Raw genomic sequence first — 20,492 nt, 5'->3', positions numbered from 1 at the left:
ACCGCGCCCTGTTGCGGACGTCAAATAGATCAAACTGACACCCGTTTCTTTTCCGCTTCACAACTGGATGAAGGTTACGGGTTACTGTCCATCCAGTTTGTTTACAGCGATCAGAGAATCTCGTAAATCACATCCCTGTTACATCGAGAATATTTACTCTCTTCCCATTGTCTCTATATTAGCTTAGCGATCGTCCAAGTTAAGCCCCTGCTTCGTCGCCACCCTTGCTCTGGGTTCACCGGATATGTGACGGCATGGACCGTGTACTGCATTGGAAATGGCTAGATTTGAGTAGGTTTTTACGCACACTTGAGTGTCTCCTACCGTACCCGCCTCTAGCGCTGGCCGCATCTCGCGTCACCAATTTGCGCTGGGCAGCTTATCAACCATACCGGTGCTTTCGTACACCGAGAGATCCCGCCAAACCGTCAAGACTGCAATGGGGACATTAGCGTCAGATCTGGCTGCACTATCAGCTGGAGCGCGCCAAAACCAGGTGCAAACCGGTACACACCACGATCAAAATTCGTATGCTTCTCGGCAATGTCGAATCCGAGGAGAAATGGCGGTGCCTCTTAATCCCTAGGCTGTATCGGAAGTGGCCCTCCCTGCTGGCTCCTTTCAGGCTCGCTCTTAAGAGCCAACACCGAGCCCGGCGGCAAACTTGCGAGCCACCCATCCAGCACCGTGCTCGTCGTATTCCTGCTTAGTCACAGCCAGCTGTTCGACATGCTCGTGCATGGCAAAGTTGGCGGCCCCCAGCCATGTGCTGGTTATCGGATCCACCGGCCGTGCCACCCGCACCACGCACTCGTCGGGTACCCTCTCCAGCAATTCTACCTGCAGTCGCTGAATAAAATTTTCCAACTTGGCGTTCCCACCCACGACAACAATGTTTGCCAGTAGTCCTGGCCACAAGCCGACCGGGAGCACCGAGAGCGACTGCATGACCAAATCAGCCAAGCCAGGTTGCCGCATACCGATATCTGACGGGTTGAACAACAATTCGGGGACCGTGAAGCGCTCGTTGCGCAGGGTCAGCACATCTTCAGTGGACACAGAAGCCTTGCGGGCGCGGGATGCGGCGCCAGGTTCGTATTCCCGTACAATTCCATGGAACCGGGTGTGGGAGTCAGGCAGCACATAATCCTTTGCTATTCCGGCACCACTCAAATAGTCCTCCCGTCGCTCGCCGCGCGTGCCCTTCCATGTCTTCTCGAGGTCGCCCTTGAAGTCCAACGAGACATAGCAGACGGCTTCTTTCATCTCGTTGACAATGTATGTTTCGTTGCGCATGTCGAAGTGGCGAACAGAGAGCAGACGGGTAAGGTAGTTGGTCATGAGCTTCCCGCCAACGTCAAGCCTCCGGATGGCTTGGTGCAGTGGTCGGCCTTGTAGGATGGGTGTGACCGTAGTGTGCGAGTAGCCGGAGTCGATGAGGAGTATTACTTCGGACGGCGCCTCAACGATCGTGTCGGGTGCCCTCGGCGTGTGGAAGATGGCTTGGATGTCCTGGTATGCGTTGAACGCGGGACCTGTTTGAAGCAGAGAGGGTCAGCAAAGCGATGCTACAGAAAGTGGAAGAGAAAAGGCCGCACCGATGCCCCGGTAGTAACTGGCAAATCCAAACTCCTCAAATACCATCTGGTCGCAGTGCGTTTGCAGAGCTGGTAGCGAGTTTGGTTGCTCGGCGAGCACCAGTCGGGTCTCGGAAGGGTCGCATTTTTGCGATGCCTTATCGTCGAAGAACTCGCGGTCCCAAATTTCCTTTTGTGCCTCCCAATTCACAATGAACCCCTTCTCGACCGGCCGGCGGAACACGATTTCGCCAAAATCCCTGCACTTTTCCAGCTCCGAGCCGACGTACGTCTTCTTGTGGCGATCCCGCGCGAAGCAGTTCGGGATAATACGAGGGTCGTCGACCCCCCCAACTGTCACAAAGCCAGCCTTGATAGTGTCGGCCCCATTATCGAGTACGAGTGTGGTTGATGGCGGCGGCGGGCCCGCGGATCGAGATTTTCGGCTTCCTGCCATTGCACGGAAGTGGGCTGTGGAAAGGATGGGTGGGGTTGTCAACGGGAAAAGCACCCGCAGCTGATTACTGGACATTCCAACACCAAGCCAGCCCCGCTTTTTACCAATCCAGGATATTTCGAGGTCCTGGTGTGATTGCTTAGTTAGCCGCAGCCATGCATCGCAACATCCCGCTTGTATCCTCACACTACCTCTAAGACCTTATCCTCATCAATATCAGGACTTGCAAGATCGAACGCTGCCTCTATCGACAGCGGCTTCAAAACAAGCGGCTCTTCGCCTTCTATGGCTCCACCGAGCTGGGAATTGAACAACTTCCTCTCGGGGGTAAAATACCGTGACGACGTTTTCCACTGCTCAAAGAGCTCATCCGGGAGGGGCCCGAGTCGTTCAGTAAGCGAGAGGAGATGGTCGTCATCTTCAAATTCAGACCCCGGTATGCAGAAGAGAGGCTGCCCGGTGATGAGTTCAAAGACAAGGCAACCCCAGCTCCAGATGTCGGGAGCTTTTCCGACAGCCCCAGTAAGTATCAACTCGGGAGCCCGAAGGCCGAGCGGTGTGATGGGCTTTGCTGGCGGTTCGGTGAAGAAATATGCTGTGAACGGCCCGTAAGTATGTATCAGGGAAAGATGTCCGTCAAAACGGACAAGGACCAAGAAGCAGGGTGAGATAAAGGTTTACTAACCACCACCCATATCGGACAGTTTAATCTGCAATCTCCGCCGTAGTTGGTAAAGGGCGCCAGCGACCGAGCAACACAGAGATACCACGGGGCCCATTTGTCGCATTCTCCGTCTAACCTCCGTACTAGGGGCGAGATTGATCCGGACCCCACATCTTCCTCTTGCCGGAGCACGTCCTCGGGTTTCGAGTCGATATCGCTAAGAGTGAAAAGCATGTTCCCCGGATGAAAATCTCCATGAGCGATGCGATGCTCATGGAGAAATTCCAGAGCCTGTAGGGATTGCTTTAGGATGCGCTTGGCCACCCGAGGAGGATAGCGGACCTGCATCCCCCGCCTGAGAGGCTTGAATTGGGGCAGCTCCTCAACCATAGCGTTCACAGTTGGGCCCATGGGCTCGAATACTAGGCACTTGTGGATGCCATTCGGACCGTGATGGTCGAACTCGCCCAGTAGCTGAGTGATGTGACGCGACCCTTCGGCTGGCGCAACTTGAGCGATGTGGCGAATATTCGCAACTCGACTGTCGATGCCGAGATTTCTGAGACGAGAATCTTCAGGGCAATATATCTTTTGTTGCTTGGGCAAAGTGAGCAACCACGATCCGGAGGCGCAGTTGGGATAGGTGGCATGGGAGATGGCCTACATCTGGTCACGAGCCAGCCAAACCGTTGAGTAGGCGCCGTCGCCGAGTTTCCGGATGACTTTGTATTGGCCATTGTTTAACGTATCGTCAAGATGGACCGGATGGTAACCACCTGGGCGATAGTCCTCTACCCACTCGCAGGGCGAGGAAATAAATTCGAACCGCTGCTCGTCATCATTTGGTGCCCTTGATGGCGGAGTGGGAGGGGTGGACTTGCCCGTCATGGCGATGGATACGATGGAAAGTCGGCGTTCACGAGTTGCACGGTGGACTGTCTGGAAGGACGTACGGGATCGCGGTTGGATGGCCGGGGATTTCAGAGACTGTACCAGCACTGCCGAAGATTGTCAAACCAAGAGGCGGCCGTACATGTGTCTTTGATGAGGAAGCAAGGCTCCGTTGAGACTGATACGGGAACACGGGGAAATTGTGCCCGGCGCACTCATTGTTCTATTCAGGGCCGCTTAACAATTTTAATTGGCCGGAAACTGACCGCCCGCCGGCAACCAATTCCAGTCACAATGTGGCCAAACGACATTTAGATGTCACTTGGGTTGCCATTCATAGCAGCGCCAGTGGATGCGTCTCGGTACCACCGACAGTAGATAATGGGAAAATAAGACCGCCGATTTGGATCGCAAGGTGCCCCGAATTTGGCTCAGTTCAGTTCCATAGTCAGTACGGAATGTTAAGGATGTGTAAATCTGCCATAACCGTAGGAGCTCCGATCTTGCCAAACACGCCCCGGAAAATCACCAAGCCATACAAGCCATATTCGTCTTGATCCCAGAGCTGTTCTCAAGCTCTCTTTGCCGAAACCCACAATGCAAGCGCCTTTCAACCCTTTCTCCATGTATGCAAATAATCCAAACGAAAGAATCTGAGTCGTCAACATAGTGCTCAACTCAGCGCCTGCCGGAGCCGCAACAGCTACAGTGGTGCCAGTTGACGGACCCCCCGTCCCAAACAAAGTGCTGAAGCAAGATTCTTGGAATGATTGACATAATTACCAACCGAAGCGACAAACGCAATCATTATACTGTTGATTACTACGATGCTAATAGTGTCAAGATTAGCGGTCAGCACATTGTTTGATTTGTGGGCAACGGGAAGGCGAGCGGTATCATATAGGGACCGCCGCCGCTGGGGACCCGCGCTCTCTCCAAGTAGGTTGTGTGCGGCGATGATGTGAACCAACGTCAGAGTCACCTCGTATGATTCATGCACACACACGGACGTCAAGTTGGTTGAGGGGGTTGTTATGTATTTAATTATACTCATTTGCCTATCAAATTGAAGCCTCTTGCAACGACAACTCTTAAACGCATCTTTCACGAAAGGGAGCCCTCAGCTGTCTTCCAGTAAGGTATATTACGGAAATGGAGAGCAATTATTGCAGTGCCCCTCCATGTCTCAATTCAGCTGCATAAAAGCCAGTTGATATTCTGCCAGGTATCAGACGTCTCAATAGAGAAAATAAGAAAATTCAACGCAGTTCCTTAACAAGTCTAAGAGTCCACGGCGATGGGAAGCCAAGACGCCAAACATTTCCCGCTCAGCTCCGGCCTACAGTGTCAGGTTTGCGACCCCTTTCCGGCCTGTCAACCCCCTGATTGGCGAAGCCCTCTTGATTCGGTGTTTGCTCTGTAGTACTAATTTGAGGGCGTTGTGGCCGAAGTATCGGTAAAACCACCTGACCCGTAGGGCCAGGGGAAAGCGTGACCGAAATAGAGCTCTCCTCCACCTGGTTTCCATTAGGCAGAGAATGACCTGCGGGAGCGAATCTACTAGTTGAAACAGGCTCCAACTGACTTCTAATAGGAAGAGCAACTGTGGCCGAAGGAGAAACGGCTGCGGTAGACTTCTTCTGGTTCCCAGTCCAGTCAATGACCTCATCCATGAAGCAATCGACACAAATGAGAGGATCGGGTATTTGCTCAGCTGTCTCTGGAGTAGCTTCGCAAGGTCCGATCTTGCCTTCGTACCCCACCAAGATGCAGGAGTAAGGGATCTTTGTGGCTTCTTCAAGCGGTTGCAGGTGACTGCAGGCAAACCGTTTCCTGGTGAACCTACACATCGTCGACTTTCAAAATACGCAGTTAATACGCAGCAGTAACTTTAATTGTATAGGCGAATGATCTGGGCGGCTGTGTGCGTAGGCACCTAATTGCTGGGAGTACCGGGTGGAGGCGTGGTTAATGTCGTCGTTGACTTGTTTCCGTTTGCTTGGGCGGGCGTAGTTTGGGGGTCGCTGGAAAATCTAGAGAGTCATAATAGTTTATATCGTCACTTGTCACTATTGTGCACTTTTCCGCATTCCTACCACATGTCAGGTGTTATGAGGCCCGGAAGACACGTTTGCATCGATGTCGTTCTGTACACTGCGCTAGGTGACCTAGTTGATAGTCTGGATCTTGGGGACGCCAAGTCTCTGGGCTTCAATATTAAGTACGTCAATCTCAGCTTGAACGAAAGGGATGCCGTCCTTGAGCCTCCGCTCCTCAGTCAACTGCTCAATCTCTCCAGGGTAGTATATCCTCTCCACCCCCTCCATCCTATCTGACTCTACCACTCGCTGGTAGAGAACGTCCATGCGTTGTTTGAACTCGTCCAGACTCAGGAATAGGTCCGGCTTGAGTGCAACGATGAAGTGACCGACATCTCCCGGATGGCACATGTCATATGGGCCGGTTACGCCCCCGGCAAAAGCAGAGCCCGACAAGACGCCGGAGAAGACATCCATCATGATAGCCAGTGCGGAGCCCTTCGGGCCCCCCAATGGAAGCATGACCCCTCGAAGAGCTTTCTCAGGATCGTCGGTCGGCTTTCCATGCTCGTCCAAAGCCCAAGTACTGGGGATCTTCTCACCGCGTCGTAGTGCCTTGTATATCTTGCCGCGGGCCGCCACCGAGGGCGCCATATCCAGGATAAAAGGGATCGACTTGTCGCCGCCGGGTGCACCGCAGGCGATGGGCGAGACACCCATCAGCTGGGACTTGCCGCCCCAGACAGGCAGAGCCGGGGATGAGTTCGTAAAAACCAGGCTCATCATTCCCGCTTCAATGGCTTGACGGACGATCCAAGCCGACATGCCAAAGTGGTTGCTATGCTTGACGCTTACCATGCCGATGCCAAAGGTCTGGGCCATGGAGATGGCTGTTTCCATGGCGAGGTGAGCGGCGCAAAAGCCGAAGCCGTTCTTGCCATCGACCTAAGCCGGCAAAGAAAATAATAGTAAGCAAAACTGGTATGGACTAGCAAAGACGCTGGTAGGGTCACTCACCTGTGCAACCACAGGCGTCACCTGCGTAACCGTGGGCTCTGCCTTTGGGTCCAGAACCTCATTGCGGATGCGTGCGAGATAGGATGAGATCCGATTGATGCCATGGCTTTCGACTCCGCGAAGATCTGCCTGCACCAACCCGCGGGCAACAATCTCGGCATTCTTTTTGGGCACTCCGGATGCCTCCAGCAGCGAGACAACGAAGGCCTCGGCGTCTTGATGCCTGACGCGAATAGGGCATGCACTCTCAGCGGGAGTCATCTTGAATCAGTTGTCGAAGTTGCATACACAGAATGACGGGAAACGCACTGGAGACATGGGGAGGTCGCTGTCATGATCAAAACGTTGGGTTCGGCATAGTCGGATGCAGGAAATCTCCCCCTCCCCCCTCTGGCGGGGAGGAGATTCCCCCGCGCTTTTTGCCTTGGCGAAAGCTTCTTTCAACCACGGACAATCAATTCAAAGCTCAAACATTGCCAGAGCAATTCAAAGCCCTCTGAATGTGGGACGCCTTCGCTTTCATCCTCACATATTAATTAGTGACAGTCTTGTAAGAGTCTCGGGCGAAGCTCTAAATATCACCGCTCGCATTTGTATGCTTTTTTATTTTTGATTCAACAGTCGTCATTGTTAAAGTAAGGTATCTATTGCCAGCCCAATCAGCGCGGGCATTGATGTGGGCTGGTACAGGTGCCCTACTGCATCTGCCGGCATCGAACGGTCGCGGGGAACATGCGCTTTGAGGAACAAGTAGTAACGTAGAGTGGCATGTGAACCCTAGTCAAAATTAAAATTAAAATCCGGTCATCTAGTCTCGTGGTTTAATGGATGTCACGCAGTGCGCTCAAGGGGCTTGCTCCCCGCTATTTGATAACTCTTTCCGGGTTCAAGCTACGGTCGTGGTCCGGGTTAAGCGCTATGATTCGCTTCGGTTGTCGATCCAACATCTCATTGCTTGGGATCACCTTCCCAATCAACATCTAGATCTCCGCGGCTTGTTACACCACATGAGCAAGTTGCACGCGGGGTGCATGCATAGTGTTCGCAACTGCCTGGTCAAGTAACCCGGCGTCTTGGGATAAGAGGTCCGAGGGCCGTCCGGAGGTCAAATCGCCTGGCACCGATGCCGGCTTTTTCGGCCGACCACACTTGGATATCCAGAAGAGGCCGCAAACGCAACTTCCAATAAAATGGCCGGCGGCGTCAAGAAACCCGTCAACATCTTCCGGCTGAAGAATTTGGGCGAGCCCAAGGGCGTCTTCAACTGGAGACTATGGTTCGCTGTCGTATCGTTCAGCCTCCTGGGCGCCGCTCGCGGTGTTGACGAGGGCCTGATCACCGGCGCCTTCAAGAGCAAGCACTTTCAGAATGGCATCAACTACAGCTCTTACACGACGGTCGAGCAGGCAAACATCAAGGCCAATGTCTCGGCCATGGTGCAGATCGGGTGCGTGGGTGGCTCCCTAATGTAAGTCGCTAGCAGTCCTTGTTCAATTCTTTACTGCGTAGCGTATCGGCGTCTTGAAGGAGGCTTGCAGAGCCTAGAATTCAGCTAATAGGGTTGCAGTGCCTTTCTCGTCTGCGATAGGATCGGGCGAATCTGGGCCACACGGCAACTTTGCATTCTGTGGATGGTTGGAATCGCAATATTCATGGCGTCCAAGGGCAACCTGGGAGCGATCTACGCGGGGAGATTCATCGCAGGCCTCGGAGTTGGTCAGACGCCAGTTGTCGGGCCTGTTTACATTGCCGAGATCGCGCCAGCGAGCATTAGAGGTCTCTGCACCTGCGCCTTCACCGGGTTTGTGTACCTCGGCATTGTCCTGGCTTTCTTCACCAACTACGGCTGCGAGGTCAACATGGACGACACCACGGCCGCTCGCTGGCTAGTGCCAACCAGCCTTCACCTCATGTTCGCAGGCCTAATATTCTTGCTCACGTTCTTCCAATACGAGTCGCCGCGATATCTCATCATGAAAGGCCAGGATTACAAAGCATGTGAGACCATGTCTCGTCTGCGCAACCTGCCCGCAAACCATCCTTATGTCGCCGACGAGATCCACAGGGTCGCAGTCACCTTCTTCGACGAACAGGAAGCGACGAGAGGCTCTGGCTGGCTCGGAATCCTCAAAGAGGCCTTCACCAACAGCAGCAACCTCTACCGCGTTTTCCTCGCTGTTGGCGCACAGATTTTCTCCCAATGGTCTGGTGCCGGCTCCATCACGCTCTACGCGCCGGACCTATTCAGCCTCTTAGGCATAGCCGACACCAACACAGCACTCCTGGTCACGGCAGTATTCGGCATCGTCAAGCTAGTCGCTGCCATAATTTGCGCCCTGTTCCTGGTGGACGTCATCGGCCGCAAGCGGTCCCTCCTGCTGGGCATTACCTTTCAGACCGTGTCCATGGTCTACGTCGCCAGCTTCCTCACGGCCGTCCCCCAGCTCGGAAGTAAGGAAAAGTACAGGCTGTCGCCGTCCCAGCTGGCCGCGTCCAAGGGCGCGGTTGCTATGATCTACCTCTCGGGCTTCGGCTGGGCGCTCGGGTGGAACAGCATGCAGTACCTGCTCACGGCGGAGCTCTTCCCGCTGCGGATCCGTGCATTCTGTACCTCCCTAGCTATGACGTTCCATTTTGCGAACCAGTATGGCAACGCGAGGGCGGTGCCGAACCTACTGCTCCCTACGAGCGAGGGGGGCATCTCGCCCCATGGGACGTTTTGGTTTTTTGCCATTATGACGGCGCTGGGTGGGGGGTGGGTGTGGCTTACGGTGCCCGAGACGGCCGGTTGGGGTTTGGAGAGCATGGACAGGCTGTTCAAACTGCCGTGGTACAAGATTGGCCGGTATGGGAATCGGGATGCTGAGGCCAAGGAGTCAGGCCTTAACGGCGGGCATGAGCGGCTGCCGCAAGAGTCAGAGCTGAAGGTGCTCGGGGCCGAGAAGAGTAGTACCAATGTTTGAGGGCTAGCCGTTGCTCCTACCCGGGCCACACTTGAACAAGCCGGTCTAGCGAGACATGCATGCGTCTCTCCTGGGAATCGATTGCGGCTGATTGACAGGCCTTGGCGTCAAGGTTGGGTGGTTGCGACATGCATGTACTGTACACTGTAGGTAAGTGCTAATGCTACGGTAAAGTAATAAGTTCCAGGGCCGTCGGATAGGGTAAGGTATCCAACAAGCGAAGGCTGAATTCATAACTTGCGCCATACATAATGGAGATGCTGGTATACTGTACGTGTTCTTTCACTGCATCACATCTTGGCATGGCACTAGTCCCACATGAGGAAGATCTACGAAGCTGTGAATCCTCGCAACGTCGGGACTCAGGATCTGGCGGCCACCAAAGCGCCTGCTAGGCTGCTGGGGCGATGGCCTGTCCGGATCTGCCTTGCTACCTCAGCCGAAAACCTAATTTGCGCTGGGTCGGAAGCGGCTGGAGGATGCTTCGGGAAAGAAACGATACTGCAGCAAGCAGAAACGGGAAATTTTATTGGCAACTATCTCTGGCTTGTGCACGTTCTCAGCTGCTTGGTCCACAACGGCGTCGTCACATGCGTGGGACGGCTGCACCGTCAACGGTTAGTGCCTATTGATAATGGATTGACTAAGATAATTGACCAGCCCCTATTACATACATCAGGGGGAAGGGGGGGGGGGGTGCTCGCGTTGTGGCTGACGCCTCGTACAAGAATCTAGCTACGGTAGGTGCTACTAAGGGCGCGGTAGTAGGAATACTACCTACCCTTTACCCTAGGCGATGATGACCACGCGGTGGTACACGTTCGGTCCCTTCGGCATCCTTCTCTTCCGGACTAAATTCCGCTGGCGGCTGGGGGCGGAAGGTGACGATTGGCCACCCTCCAGCCTAGCTGAAATTGGGAAGTCGCATTTTGGGCCTTGCAGCTTGCAGCTGAGGGACACACGAGCACACTAAGAACCCAAGATGCGCCTGCGGTGCGATGCACCCGCTGCAACCCACCGGCGAGGCAGATCCTTCGCCAACGGGCTGACCGCAGGCGCCCTGCATCACAGGCACTTGGTTCCAACTGTTTCCCCTGCTCCCACCAGTTCGCAGGTTCCTTGGATCTCCACCTGCAAAAGAACATGGCCCGTCTGCATCGAACACCGTCCCGCAAGCCTCCAGAAAAGCGACCCCGCACCACCGAGACTCGGCATCACGACGCAGGCTGCCAATAGTGTGCGGGACGAAGCTGGGATTATTTCGCGACGCGGCCACTGTCACGTCACCCGCCCCGGTCGCACCCCACGCGCCAGCGTAGTATCCGATAAAAAAGTAGCGCTACTCTACTATCCTCTACTCCACTGCCGACGCCGTATCACACAACTCCTCCTCCTCCTAGTAGTAGCGTAGTGTAGTGTCGCTTCCGGCAAGCTTGGCAGTCGGACCTGGGCGCCCTCAGACCTCGACTCGCTTTCCGCTCGCTCAGACTCGGACGGCAGGCGGACAGCCCGCCCACTGCGGTTTACTTGCCGCATCGGCACTTCTCGTCGTGCCCTCCATGTTCCCATGTGTCATAGTCCCATCGAGGACCGCATCAGATTGTCCGGCTGACAGATCGTTGTGGCACAGCTCGGATCTTGGCATGCTACACTACCCTCCTCCCCCCCCCCGGCCATATCCCAAGATTCCAAGAATACCTACCCGCGTCGTACCAAGCGAGGAAGGACGAAGGAATAGGAGAATATTGGATCCGTCCGCTCGGGGTCCTGATGACTGCAATCCTGCTGCCTAATGCAGGAACTGGGAAACATCCATCGGGGGAGGGAAGAGAGAGGTGTGGGACACGGGGGTCGCGGGCAAGGAATATCAAGTTACTCATTCCGGATACGAATAGAACGTCATGGCAGTGCCCGTGCTGCGGACTGCGGCCGCTCCGCCGTCATCTCTTCTGACCACACCACCACCACCACCATCACATCCTGCTTGCCAACAGTCAGTTGGTGATCAGCCTGCGCCTCCGGCACACATCGACTTCAGGTCCGGTCATACAAGAACCGCCTCGCCAGCCATGTGGGTGGGGGGACGCGGCACCACTTCCCCCTTCTCGGCCAGATGTCCAGGACAATACATCTCGATACGGAAAGGTTGGCTTGGAATATCGACATCATCCCCTGCCGGCCTCAGCTCATTCCCGGTTCAGGCGGCGACCTCACCGGTAGTTGTCGGCACACTCTGGTCCTAAGCGAATTGGTCTTGCACCGCCAGGCCCTCAGACACTAGGTCACTCCCCGGGGGGCTCTCGCCGAGATGAAGTAGGAGGCAGCTCTGTGGCATCGGAAACAAAGTAGATAAGCTCAACGTCGTCCGATCATGGACCTTGTTCCAACGTAGCTTCCGCTTCTCAACATCGCAGTTCCCCCCTTTCCTGCCGCTCTCGTTAATATATTAAGCTTCCTGGGCACTCAATATCATACTACCCGTCATATATTACACAACCCCCTGATACCACTCAACAAACTCAGTATGCGGTGGATCCACGCGGCACTGCTCGGCTCGGCCCTTTTGGCCCGCAGCGCCCTAGCCGAGCTCACCTTCACGGTAGAAGCCACACGCAACGGCGTAGCGATACCCAAGTCCGAGATCAAGCTGGTACCGTTTGAATTCGGCCGCAGCCGGCCTAGCCGTGGCGGGGGCTCGCCACCCCCGGGTCATCAAAGGACGAAGACTCGCAGGTCGAACGCCCTGGTCGATAGTGCCAACTGGTGCGGTTCCGTCAACTACACGCCCTCGACTAAGCAGATCAAAAATATCCATGGCTACTTTCAGCATCCACAATGCAGTAAACGTGCCGGCGTGACGACCTATCCGCAGGGTGTCGCTGCCTGGGTGGGCATTGACGGAGAAACTTACACAAACGCGCTGCTTCAATCTGGGACGCTTTGTAAGGTAAGTACTGAGAGTAGCCGTATGTTGCCCAGAAACTGACGACTCTCTCGTGTAGATCGACAACTCCACTGGCATATCCAAGTCCGTCTCCCCTCCCACCTCCCTGGACATCAACTCGGCGAGCTCTGGCTAACCCCTGACAGAAATGAGGCCTGGTGGCAGTGGGTTCCGGAAGCTGCTTTTATGATTGCATCCATGCCAGGTAAAGTGTCACACGATCGAACCTACCATCAGAGTGGGCTAACTAACTTATGCCCGTTCGCGACAATAGTCGAAGCATACGACTGGTTTGAAGTAACCATCAACACAACCTCTAACACTGCTGGGATGGTGTAAGTCCATTCCCTTTTACGGCCCCCCTCCCCGGCCCTGTTTATTCTACTCTTCACTTACAATCTCCGGCCCATCTTCACCTACCTCTCTTCACCTCCTTTCATTTTTACCCTTTTTTTTTTTTTTTTTTTTTTTCCCCTCTATTTCCATCTACACCTGGACCTCCTCCGCCCCTATCATCCCCTCTTGATCCATCCCCCCCAAATAAACCTTACCCTCCCCAAAATTGGAAGCGGAACAGGAAGAAGGAAACTAACCGCAACCCCCGAACTTCGTTCTCTATACACAAAAACAGAACAATCACCAACCTGTCCAAAATGCACACGTACACAATCAGCGTGGTCGACGGCCCCACCCTCGCCCGCGTCGACGCCGACTGGGTCGTCGAGCGCCCCTACTACGGCGGCTCCCTGGCGGGCTTCCCCTCCTTCTCGGACGTCTGGTTCGAGGACGCCTCCGCCACGCGCACCGACGGCTCCAACCTCGGCGTGCTGGGCGCCAGCCAGTTCCAGATCCCCGACCTCTGCGCGAGCGGGGAGGTGAATAATACCCATTTGGTTTCTTGGTCGCTTTAGGTGTCCTCCCTTTTTTTTTCTCTCTTTCTTTCTTGGTTCGTTCGTTCGTTCGTTCGTTTGTTGTCTTCCTAGGGAGTTTGATTGATTGGTCTCATCGTTATTGGGTTGGGTTGACTTTTGGGTTTGGTCATTATATATTATATAAGTACCTCCGTGGGTGAATTATGTAGCGCCTGCTTGAGGGACTTGTGGCATTGGTAGTCAGGTGTGATCGGTTATATGATTGGGTTTGGATAGGGTTTTCATTGCGCCGCGTTTCTTGTCCGAGTCTTCTTCAATCTGGGGATCGAGGCTGCATAGGTAATCATGGCTGTTGGCTTGGGCTGTATTGATATTTGAATTGTCACTGCGTCTCTCTCTTTGCTATACTAGTTCGGACTACTATTAGCGTATACAGATGGCACATTATTGTGCATATTGGTGTTTCAGTTTCATACAAGCCGTCGTTGAGACTACTGCGTACCGTGATGTTGTATAGGTTTTCCAGCGCTGGATCAAGATAGACGACCAATTTCACGAGACTACTTATTTTAGTTAGCCTACGCGTTGGCCAGCGCCAGCACTGACATCCAATGTTGCCAACGCCAGCCAATTCCAAAGTGGCTCAAATGGGAGAACCGTTCTCGCTATTACTGTCCACAGTAAACAGGAATAATAACATAAGTATATAACGGATCACCTAGCGAAGTATCCATAGAAGAAGCCAGGCCTAGGCTGAGCCGCCAACATTCGAGCCAAAAGGGTATCATTAAATCGTCAGCCGTCAGTAACGCTCGCTAGTTTCGGCTGATGGAAACGCTCGCTGCTAAGTACATGACGCAATGGAACTGCGGTGCTGGTGAGCAAATCCAAGACTGGAAAGGGGACTATATGCCAACAAGATTGACCGGATCCGGGAGGAACAGTTGCCAGTCTCGAGAGATTACAATGCCACATAGCTAAGCGTCAAATATGTGAGCGGAGAGGGCTGCCCGGGGAGTGGGGAGGTTCTGAGGAACGACAAATGCGGGATGTTGGCCATAGACCAGGCCGATGCGCCCGCATCGCTCAGTAGAGGTCTCGCATGTGCCGGGTCCGTCCGACGCACCCTGTATAGTTATGCATGTTAGTAACGGAGCCAGCCGTCGCGGAGACGCGGGTGGGCAGGCGGCCTTACAGTCGCACTAACATACATGCCCCATGTTAGCTATTATCTGTATGGAACCAAGCACACGGGCGACGTACCGCAATGAGATCGGAGCCTTCGTTGTGTATTAGGCAGTATCCGCCTCCGCATCTCTGGCACATGCGCTGAGTGCAGTCGATGCATTCCTTGCACTGCTGGCAGTTAGTGCCGGCTTTCCAATACCCTTCGCCCAGGCCAGCTTACGTTCATGCCGCACTCCCAGCAGCTCTTGGATACATGGGCCTATCAAGACTCCGTCAGCACATGCCTCAGGCGGAAGCGCCAACTGTTTTCTCTCAGCGACAATTGAGGACAGCTGCTTTGCAGCGGAGCGGAAGCCCCGAGGGACATGGACCTTTTGAACAGCTTCCGCCAGACGGGGGACAGGCACGTCTCGCGGCCCGCTCGGCGTGGTGTCAAAACTCGGCCCCAGATGCTGTTTGGCAGAGCCGGCGGCTTCTGAACACCCTGCTCCCTCATAGCAAGCAATGCCGCTCAAGATTACCGGAGCAAGCACTTCCCGCCCACACAAGTTCCGTTTCGCACTTTGTACATCGCACCTCGACTGTCGTTCACGCCCGCCGCATTGGTGTCGGGAGGGGGATTGCTTACTAGGTCGGCCGCCCCTGTTTGCCATCCTGCCTGGCCCCCCGGGGACGATGCGAAGGGTCCGATATAGCATGACTCGCACCACCATCGGTGGCATCCTGCGCAGTACCGGTCTCGGATGCAGTCAAAACAGCGTGGAATGAAGCGTGCTGGCTGTTGTTTTCCTCTCGACGCGAAGGGGATCGTCCTCACAGGCTGGCCGGTCGGACACATAGCAACTCGAAGGTTCGCTGAGTGCATCGGCGGGGGGGCAAGCAATGGAAACCTGCCAATATCAGTGTTGCAACTGTCGCTAGTCCTTCTCCCGTCCGAATCACGCTGGGATGCAAATGCTTCTTCGCCCCAGACCGTCCAGCCCTCGGGCGCCAAGCCACACGAGGCGCACCCGCCCAAACTATGAGTTGCAACATTGAACTGTGGCACGTTCGCCGACGCTGGGGAGCCCGCGGCGTTCAGGGCCTCGATATTGATAGTCCCCCACGCACGCGAGTTGAAATGCCTCGGGCCGGTGCACAGCACCGAGTCAAAGGCAATAATTCCGGCACATGCGACTAGAGTGGATGCCCACTCGGGGTTGATGCGCAGGGGCACGCGCTGCTGACCACGGCGAGTGTACCATGCTTCCGGTTCTTCATCAAGGGCAGCCGTTAGGGCCTTCTGGCTCCGGTTATTCCATGCCGCAGCCACCGCCTTGGGGCTGGTCGGCGACGGACTCCGGCTTCCGCGCGCGGACATAGGCTCGGGCGCCGAATCCCTCGGTCCAAAAATGTACAAACCCTTGATTCGCGGAGTGCCCGCCGGCCTGGATTCCCGGCATGCGTACTTCAAAGCGCCCCGAAGCCGGCGCTCGTTTAGATTCTTGACGCCGCGAATGGATAGGATGCGGACGGAGAAGGAAGGGTCGGTCAGGATTTCGTGAACCAGGTCAGCCGTGACCGACAGGCCATCGAGCGAGAGGACCTGCACATCCTTCAGGATATCGAGACGCCGGAGGCTGGAGAAGACACCTCGCAGAGGACCCGAGTAGAAGCTATTTGGGGGACACAGCGAGTCAGTGGAGACGCTGGCAGAATGGAGCCGACAGGCGAGGACCTACTCGTCTTCGGTCAAATTCTCGTCCACCTGGACGTTACGCCACGTCTCCCCGCCACGATCGATACCAACGGCGACATCGAACTGGGCCGACTTGATACGGCTAAGTTCCAATCGGCGGAAAACTTGAGGTGTGTGGTAGACCAGATAGCGGAAGGCCCGCGACGCGGCCGCGAGGTTCAGGACATCGTAACACGAAAGGTAGGGTGCTGTGTGGGACAGCACTAGCGAGTTCGCGAGGAGGTTGAGCAGGGTGTTGCGTTGAATCTCTGCTGGCAGACTAGTGCGAGCCTCGCAGGCCTGGGTCATCGTAGGCTGGTGGTGATGGTCGTCAAGGTCACCTTGGATAGGGTCGCCGGGATGCAGTACCCCACGCTGGACACCTTGACCGCGAGGATGGCAAGAACAAAAGCTGTGGTGTTGGAGGGGTTCGGTCGCGGGCGCTTTGGGCCAATAAATATATTGAGACTGGGGGGATGGCCCGGTCGTACCAAGACCGGAAGTGCGGCTCACAAACACCGAGACCGTCAAGGGCGGTGTTAGGGACGGGATGTGGGCCGATGAGACAGGGCGAGTCGATCAACCAGCCGGGGTTCGGGCCCGGGCGTAAAACACCCATGGTGCTGGGAACCCCTAACAGGTATGGGCAACGATGATCGCGAGATATCAAAATCAGGGGAGAGATTGCATCCGAGGTCTTGGTTGGCAAGGCTTCCTGTCTAAGTGTAGACAGCTGTCATCTCACCCCGCGAGCGAGATCCGCGATGTTAATCGACAATTCCGTGAAGTGCTAGTGCGCCTGTGTCAAAGGGGTTACATGCTTGTTTAGCCGGCCTTAGCGCTGGGAGAGCCTTGACCCCGAGAAGAGCTTCTTTGGACCCCGTCTTGACGGCGCTTCTGCATTGCTCCGCGGGGCTTGTGTGGCGAGTCGCACGAACAGTTCAGGGTGGCCAACGACGTGCGGGACACGTGTCCCAGCAGAAAGCGGGCAACATAAGGGCAGACAGGCAAACAGCTCCCGTCCTTGATCTTATCGAGAACTCATATGATCTCCGGCGGATCGAGCTAAGCTCTGGTGCAGCACCCCGCCCCAGTTGACGGCGCCGGCTGGGCGTGCCCCGATTTGGTGTGGCATCCTTGGGCCGCGGGGGGCTTCCCCACCACTCTCTAAGGAAGTGGGGTCGGGAATATGAAGGATGTCCGCTCGAGAGGGCAACAGTAGCACCGATAGGGAAGAATCTGATCTTGGTGCCCATGATTCGCGAGTTCTGAGGCTCCCGTCAGAACTGAAGGTGGAACTTTGGAAATGGTTCGGATGTCGCACTCCCCATCGAACCCGCCTGTTAGTGGTACAGTACAAGGCTCGGTGCCCCGCCCGATGACCGGGGGCGGGGCTCCAACGCCCCGATGACGAACGTGGAACCTCCAAGAAGCGGCTGACTGATTCTGCGCAGCCACTCCCAACAGCCCGGCGCATTTGTAACCATCGATGGCGTTTGGCTTGTGGCAATGATACTTGAGCTTCTCACGGCCTCCCGACCTGAATAGTCATCTCCGGAAGTTGTTTTCCTACGCGCGCGACTACCTCCATTGTCTTGGACTCGGTCCTCCTCGGCGTCGCACAGGCGTGCGCGACTCGACACTTTAGACGCAACTACTCGAGATGGCCGATCAACCGATACAACTGGACTGGCGGGCATCGTTGCGCGTTGCCCACCCTACACGTGTCGCAAGCAAGAATCTACGAGGGGACAAGATTCTGCTACCTCAGTCCGCCCTCGAGCAGCTGCTCGCCGCCGCCCCTGCCACGGGTCCTTCAACATCGCACACGTTTACCGCTTTCGATCCCTTCAACCCATACTCTGTCGCCGACGCCCGGCGAGAGCGCCCTCAGTACCGCGAGAGCTACCAACAGCTACCCCACCCGCTTATGTTCCAGCTTGTCAACCAAAAGAACGGGAACGCAGTCTTTGCAGGAATCCGCGAGTTCTCTGCGAGTGAGGGCGAGATCGCTCTAAGTCCGTACCTATTCGACGCATTGGGGCTTCAAGAGTCCCACATACAAGAAACAATACCGGGCGATGGGGACGGCGAGCCTGGACATGGTGGGGTGGAGGTTCTTGTCAAAGCGAGGCAGCTACCTAAGGGGACCTATGTGCGCTTACGACCCCTTGAGGCTGGCTATAACCCCGATGATTGGAAATCTCTTCTCGAGAGACAGCTCCGCGCGAACTTCACCACACTCACAAAAGACTCGATGTTGTCAGTTCAGGGCGTGAAAGGAGAGGAGTTTCGTTTTCTGGCAGACAAATTCGAGCCCGGAGGAGACGGCATATGCGTGGTTGACACTGATCTTGAGGTCGATATCGAACCGCTTAACGAGGAACAGGCGCGGGAAACGCTGCGCCAGATAGCTGCCAAGGCGCAGCAGGTGCCCGGAACAGCCAGCGGCAGCTCCGTCGGACACACAATCGATATCTGGAAGGATGTCGAGGGCCAAGTTCTGGAAGGGGATTATGTCGATTACGAATTGCCGTCCTGGGACAAATCTCGCGATATCGCCATCGAGTTATTCATACACGGCGACGAAGAAGTTGATCTTTTTGTGAGCCCCAAGACCAACCGCCAACGGGCGTTACCGCGGGACAGTGAGCACATTTTTGGGGATTTCTCGTCGCCGAAGGACGGCGTGAAGCGAATCGTTATCCAGCCCAGAAATGTGGAACTTGAAGCGGCGGAGAGCCTTTTGATCTCTGTCCACGGCTTCTCACTTCCGGGCCGAGATCCTTCTGGGCCGGATCCGCGCCGCTACACTCTTCGTGCTAGGGCAATCGATGCACCCGACTCCGCCGCAAAATCCGTTGACCTTACCAGCCCATCACCCCAATCCGCGGATGAGGAGCGGTGCAGAAACTGCCTGCAGATGATACCAAAGCGGACTATGGTGCTCCACGAGAACTTTTGCCTAAGGAACAACGTTGTTTGCCCGCAATGTAAAAACGTATTCCAGAAGAAGTCCGAAGAGTGGGAGAACCACTGGCACTGCCCTACACACCCGGAAGCATACGGGTCTAACCCCGATAGCAAAAGCAAGCACGATTACGTTCAACACACGCAGCATACCTGTCCTTCATGCGGACCATCTACGCCCTTCACATTCCCATCTCTACCAGAGCTAGCCCGGCACCGCACAACTATCTGTCCTGGCAAAGTCATCCTCTGCCAATTCTGCCACCTCGAGGTGCCGCAGGAAGGCGACCCCCTCGACCCGTCATCCGAAGCCCAGACCGCCGTCTCTGGCCTGACGGCCCACGAGAGAGCCGACGGAGCACGGACGACAGACTGCCACCTCTGCGGCGCTATAGTACGGCTTCGCGACATGGCCGCACACGCGGCCAACCACGAATTGGATAAGGCCACGCGGTCGAAGCCAGAGGTGTGCAGAGACGAGCTCTGCGGGCGGACCCTTCATGGGATTGGACCCCGCGGTCAGGTCAATGGCGGAACCCGCATGGGTCAGGGGCCCGGAAACGATCTGGGCCTCTGCAGCCTGTGTTTCTCCCCGCTCTACGTGAACATGCATGACCCCGAAGGCAAGGCGCTACGGCGGCGGATCGAGAGACGATACCTTACGCAGCTCATGAGTGGGTGTGGAAAGAAATGGTGCGCCAACGAGTGGTGCAAGACAGGCCGGGCCAACCGCGGCCTGAAGCCGTTGGCTACCAGCGCAGCCGCGGCATTGCCATTGGTGAAGCCCCTCTCGGAGACGATCGGTGACCACGCGCAGCCAATGCACTTTTGCGTCGACGAGGCCTCCCAGCGTCGTAAGAAGACGTCGGAGATGTTGGCCGCTGAGGGTATCTGGGAGCAGGAGTGGTGCATCGCTGCGCTTGAGGCGGAGGGCGGCAATCTTGATATGGCTAGGAGGTGGCTCGCGGACTGGGCGCCTACGAAGCTGGGCAGGTGATGCAGAGTGCAATGGTGAGGCTCGGAGAAGGGCTGCATATATTTCACTTTAGACCCGAAAAGCTTGATTATACAGGAGAATGGATGATACCCGGTTGGGATAGAAGACGGTCAGCGTTACATGGGAGACATCAAGGAAGGATAGATTTGTGTGATTTGATAAAACCAAGCTCAGTTCTTCCGCGACTCTCGCGACA

At 55.6% G+C, this 20,492-nt stretch overlaps 8 protein-coding genes across 8 annotated transcripts; 3 read left to right on the top strand and 5 right to left on the bottom strand.

Annotated features, from left to right (window-relative positions):
• Positions 1–633: 633 nt before the first annotated feature.
• On the bottom strand, positions 634–2,034 carry ARP6 (Actin-related protein 6; the record flags this gene model as incomplete). Its single annotated transcript, XM_071061804.1, has 2 exons — positions 634–1,535; positions 1,599–2,034. The coding sequence occupies 2 exons, from the start codon at positions 2,032–2,034 to the stop codon at positions 634–636; spliced, it is 1,338 nt and encodes a 445-aa protein (XP_070917905.1).
• A 182-nt stretch (positions 2,035–2,216) lies between these two features.
• On the bottom strand, positions 2,217–2,729 carry MFIFM68171_06383 (uncharacterized protein; the record flags this gene model as incomplete). The annotated part of the gene is made up of 2 exons (XM_071061803.1): positions 2,217–2,629; positions 2,720–2,729. 2 exons carry the CDS (start codon positions 2,727–2,729, stop codon positions 2,217–2,219), a joined length of 423 nt encoding a protein of 140 aa, XP_070917904.1.
• A 391-nt stretch (positions 2,730–3,120) lies between these two features.
• MFIFM68171_06382 (uncharacterized protein) lies at positions 3,121–3,586 on the bottom strand (the record flags this gene model as incomplete). The annotated part of the gene is made up of 2 exons (XM_071061802.1): positions 3,121–3,295; positions 3,363–3,586. The coding sequence occupies 2 exons, from the start codon at positions 3,584–3,586 to the stop codon at positions 3,121–3,123; spliced, it is 399 nt and encodes a 132-aa protein (XP_070917903.1).
• A 2,171-nt stretch (positions 3,587–5,757) lies between these two features.
• MFIFM68171_06381 (uncharacterized protein) lies at positions 5,758–6,906 on the bottom strand (the record flags this gene model as incomplete). The annotated part of the gene is made up of 2 exons (XM_071061801.1): positions 5,758–6,573; positions 6,646–6,906. The coding sequence occupies 2 exons, from the start codon at positions 6,904–6,906 to the stop codon at positions 5,758–5,760; spliced, it is 1,077 nt and encodes a 358-aa protein (XP_070917902.1).
• Positions 6,907–7,835: 929 nt separating this feature from the next.
• MFIFM68171_06380 (uncharacterized protein) lies at positions 7,836–9,608 on the top strand (the record flags this gene model as incomplete). Its single annotated transcript, XM_071061800.1, has 2 exons — positions 7,836–8,113; positions 8,213–9,608. 2 exons carry the CDS (start codon positions 7,836–7,838, stop codon positions 9,606–9,608), a joined length of 1,674 nt encoding a protein of 557 aa, XP_070917901.1.
• A 2,524-nt stretch (positions 9,609–12,132) lies between these two features.
• MFIFM68171_06379 (Peptidase A4 family-domain-containing protein) lies at positions 12,133–13,463 on the top strand (the record flags this gene model as incomplete). The annotated part of the gene is made up of 5 exons (XM_071061799.1): positions 12,133–12,555; positions 12,611–12,636; positions 12,699–12,757; positions 12,827–12,887; positions 13,184–13,463. The coding sequence occupies 5 exons, from the start codon at positions 12,133–12,135 to the stop codon at positions 13,461–13,463; spliced, it is 849 nt and encodes a 282-aa protein (XP_070917900.1).
• Positions 13,464–14,510: 1,047 nt separating this feature from the next.
• On the bottom strand, positions 14,511–16,638 carry MFIFM68171_06378 (Ubiquitin fusion degradation protein; the record flags this gene model as incomplete). Its single annotated transcript, XM_071061798.1, has 6 exons — positions 14,511–14,551; positions 14,620–14,626; positions 14,688–14,780; positions 14,833–14,871; positions 15,241–16,267; positions 16,334–16,638. The coding sequence occupies 6 exons, from the start codon at positions 16,636–16,638 to the stop codon at positions 14,511–14,513; spliced, it is 1,512 nt and encodes a 503-aa protein (XP_070917899.1).
• A 1,354-nt stretch (positions 16,639–17,992) lies between these two features.
• On the top strand, positions 17,993–20,296 carry MFIFM68171_06377 (Ubiquitin-protein ligase E3A N-terminal zinc-binding domain-containing protein; the record flags this gene model as incomplete). Its single annotated transcript, XM_071061797.1, has 1 exon — positions 17,993–20,296. The coding sequence occupies one exon, from the start codon at positions 17,993–17,995 to the stop codon at positions 20,294–20,296; it is 2,304 nt and encodes a 767-aa protein (XP_070917898.1).
• Between the last annotated feature and the right edge of the window lie 196 nt (positions 20,297–20,492).

This window comes from Madurella fahalii, assembly GCF_045866475.1.
Source record: "Madurella fahalii IFM 68171 DNA, scaffold_3, whole genome shotgun sequence".
NCBI lineage: Eukaryota > Fungi > Ascomycota > Sordariomycetes > Sordariales > Madurella > Madurella fahalii.
This window is presented reverse-complemented; position numbering and strand designations above follow the sequence as displayed.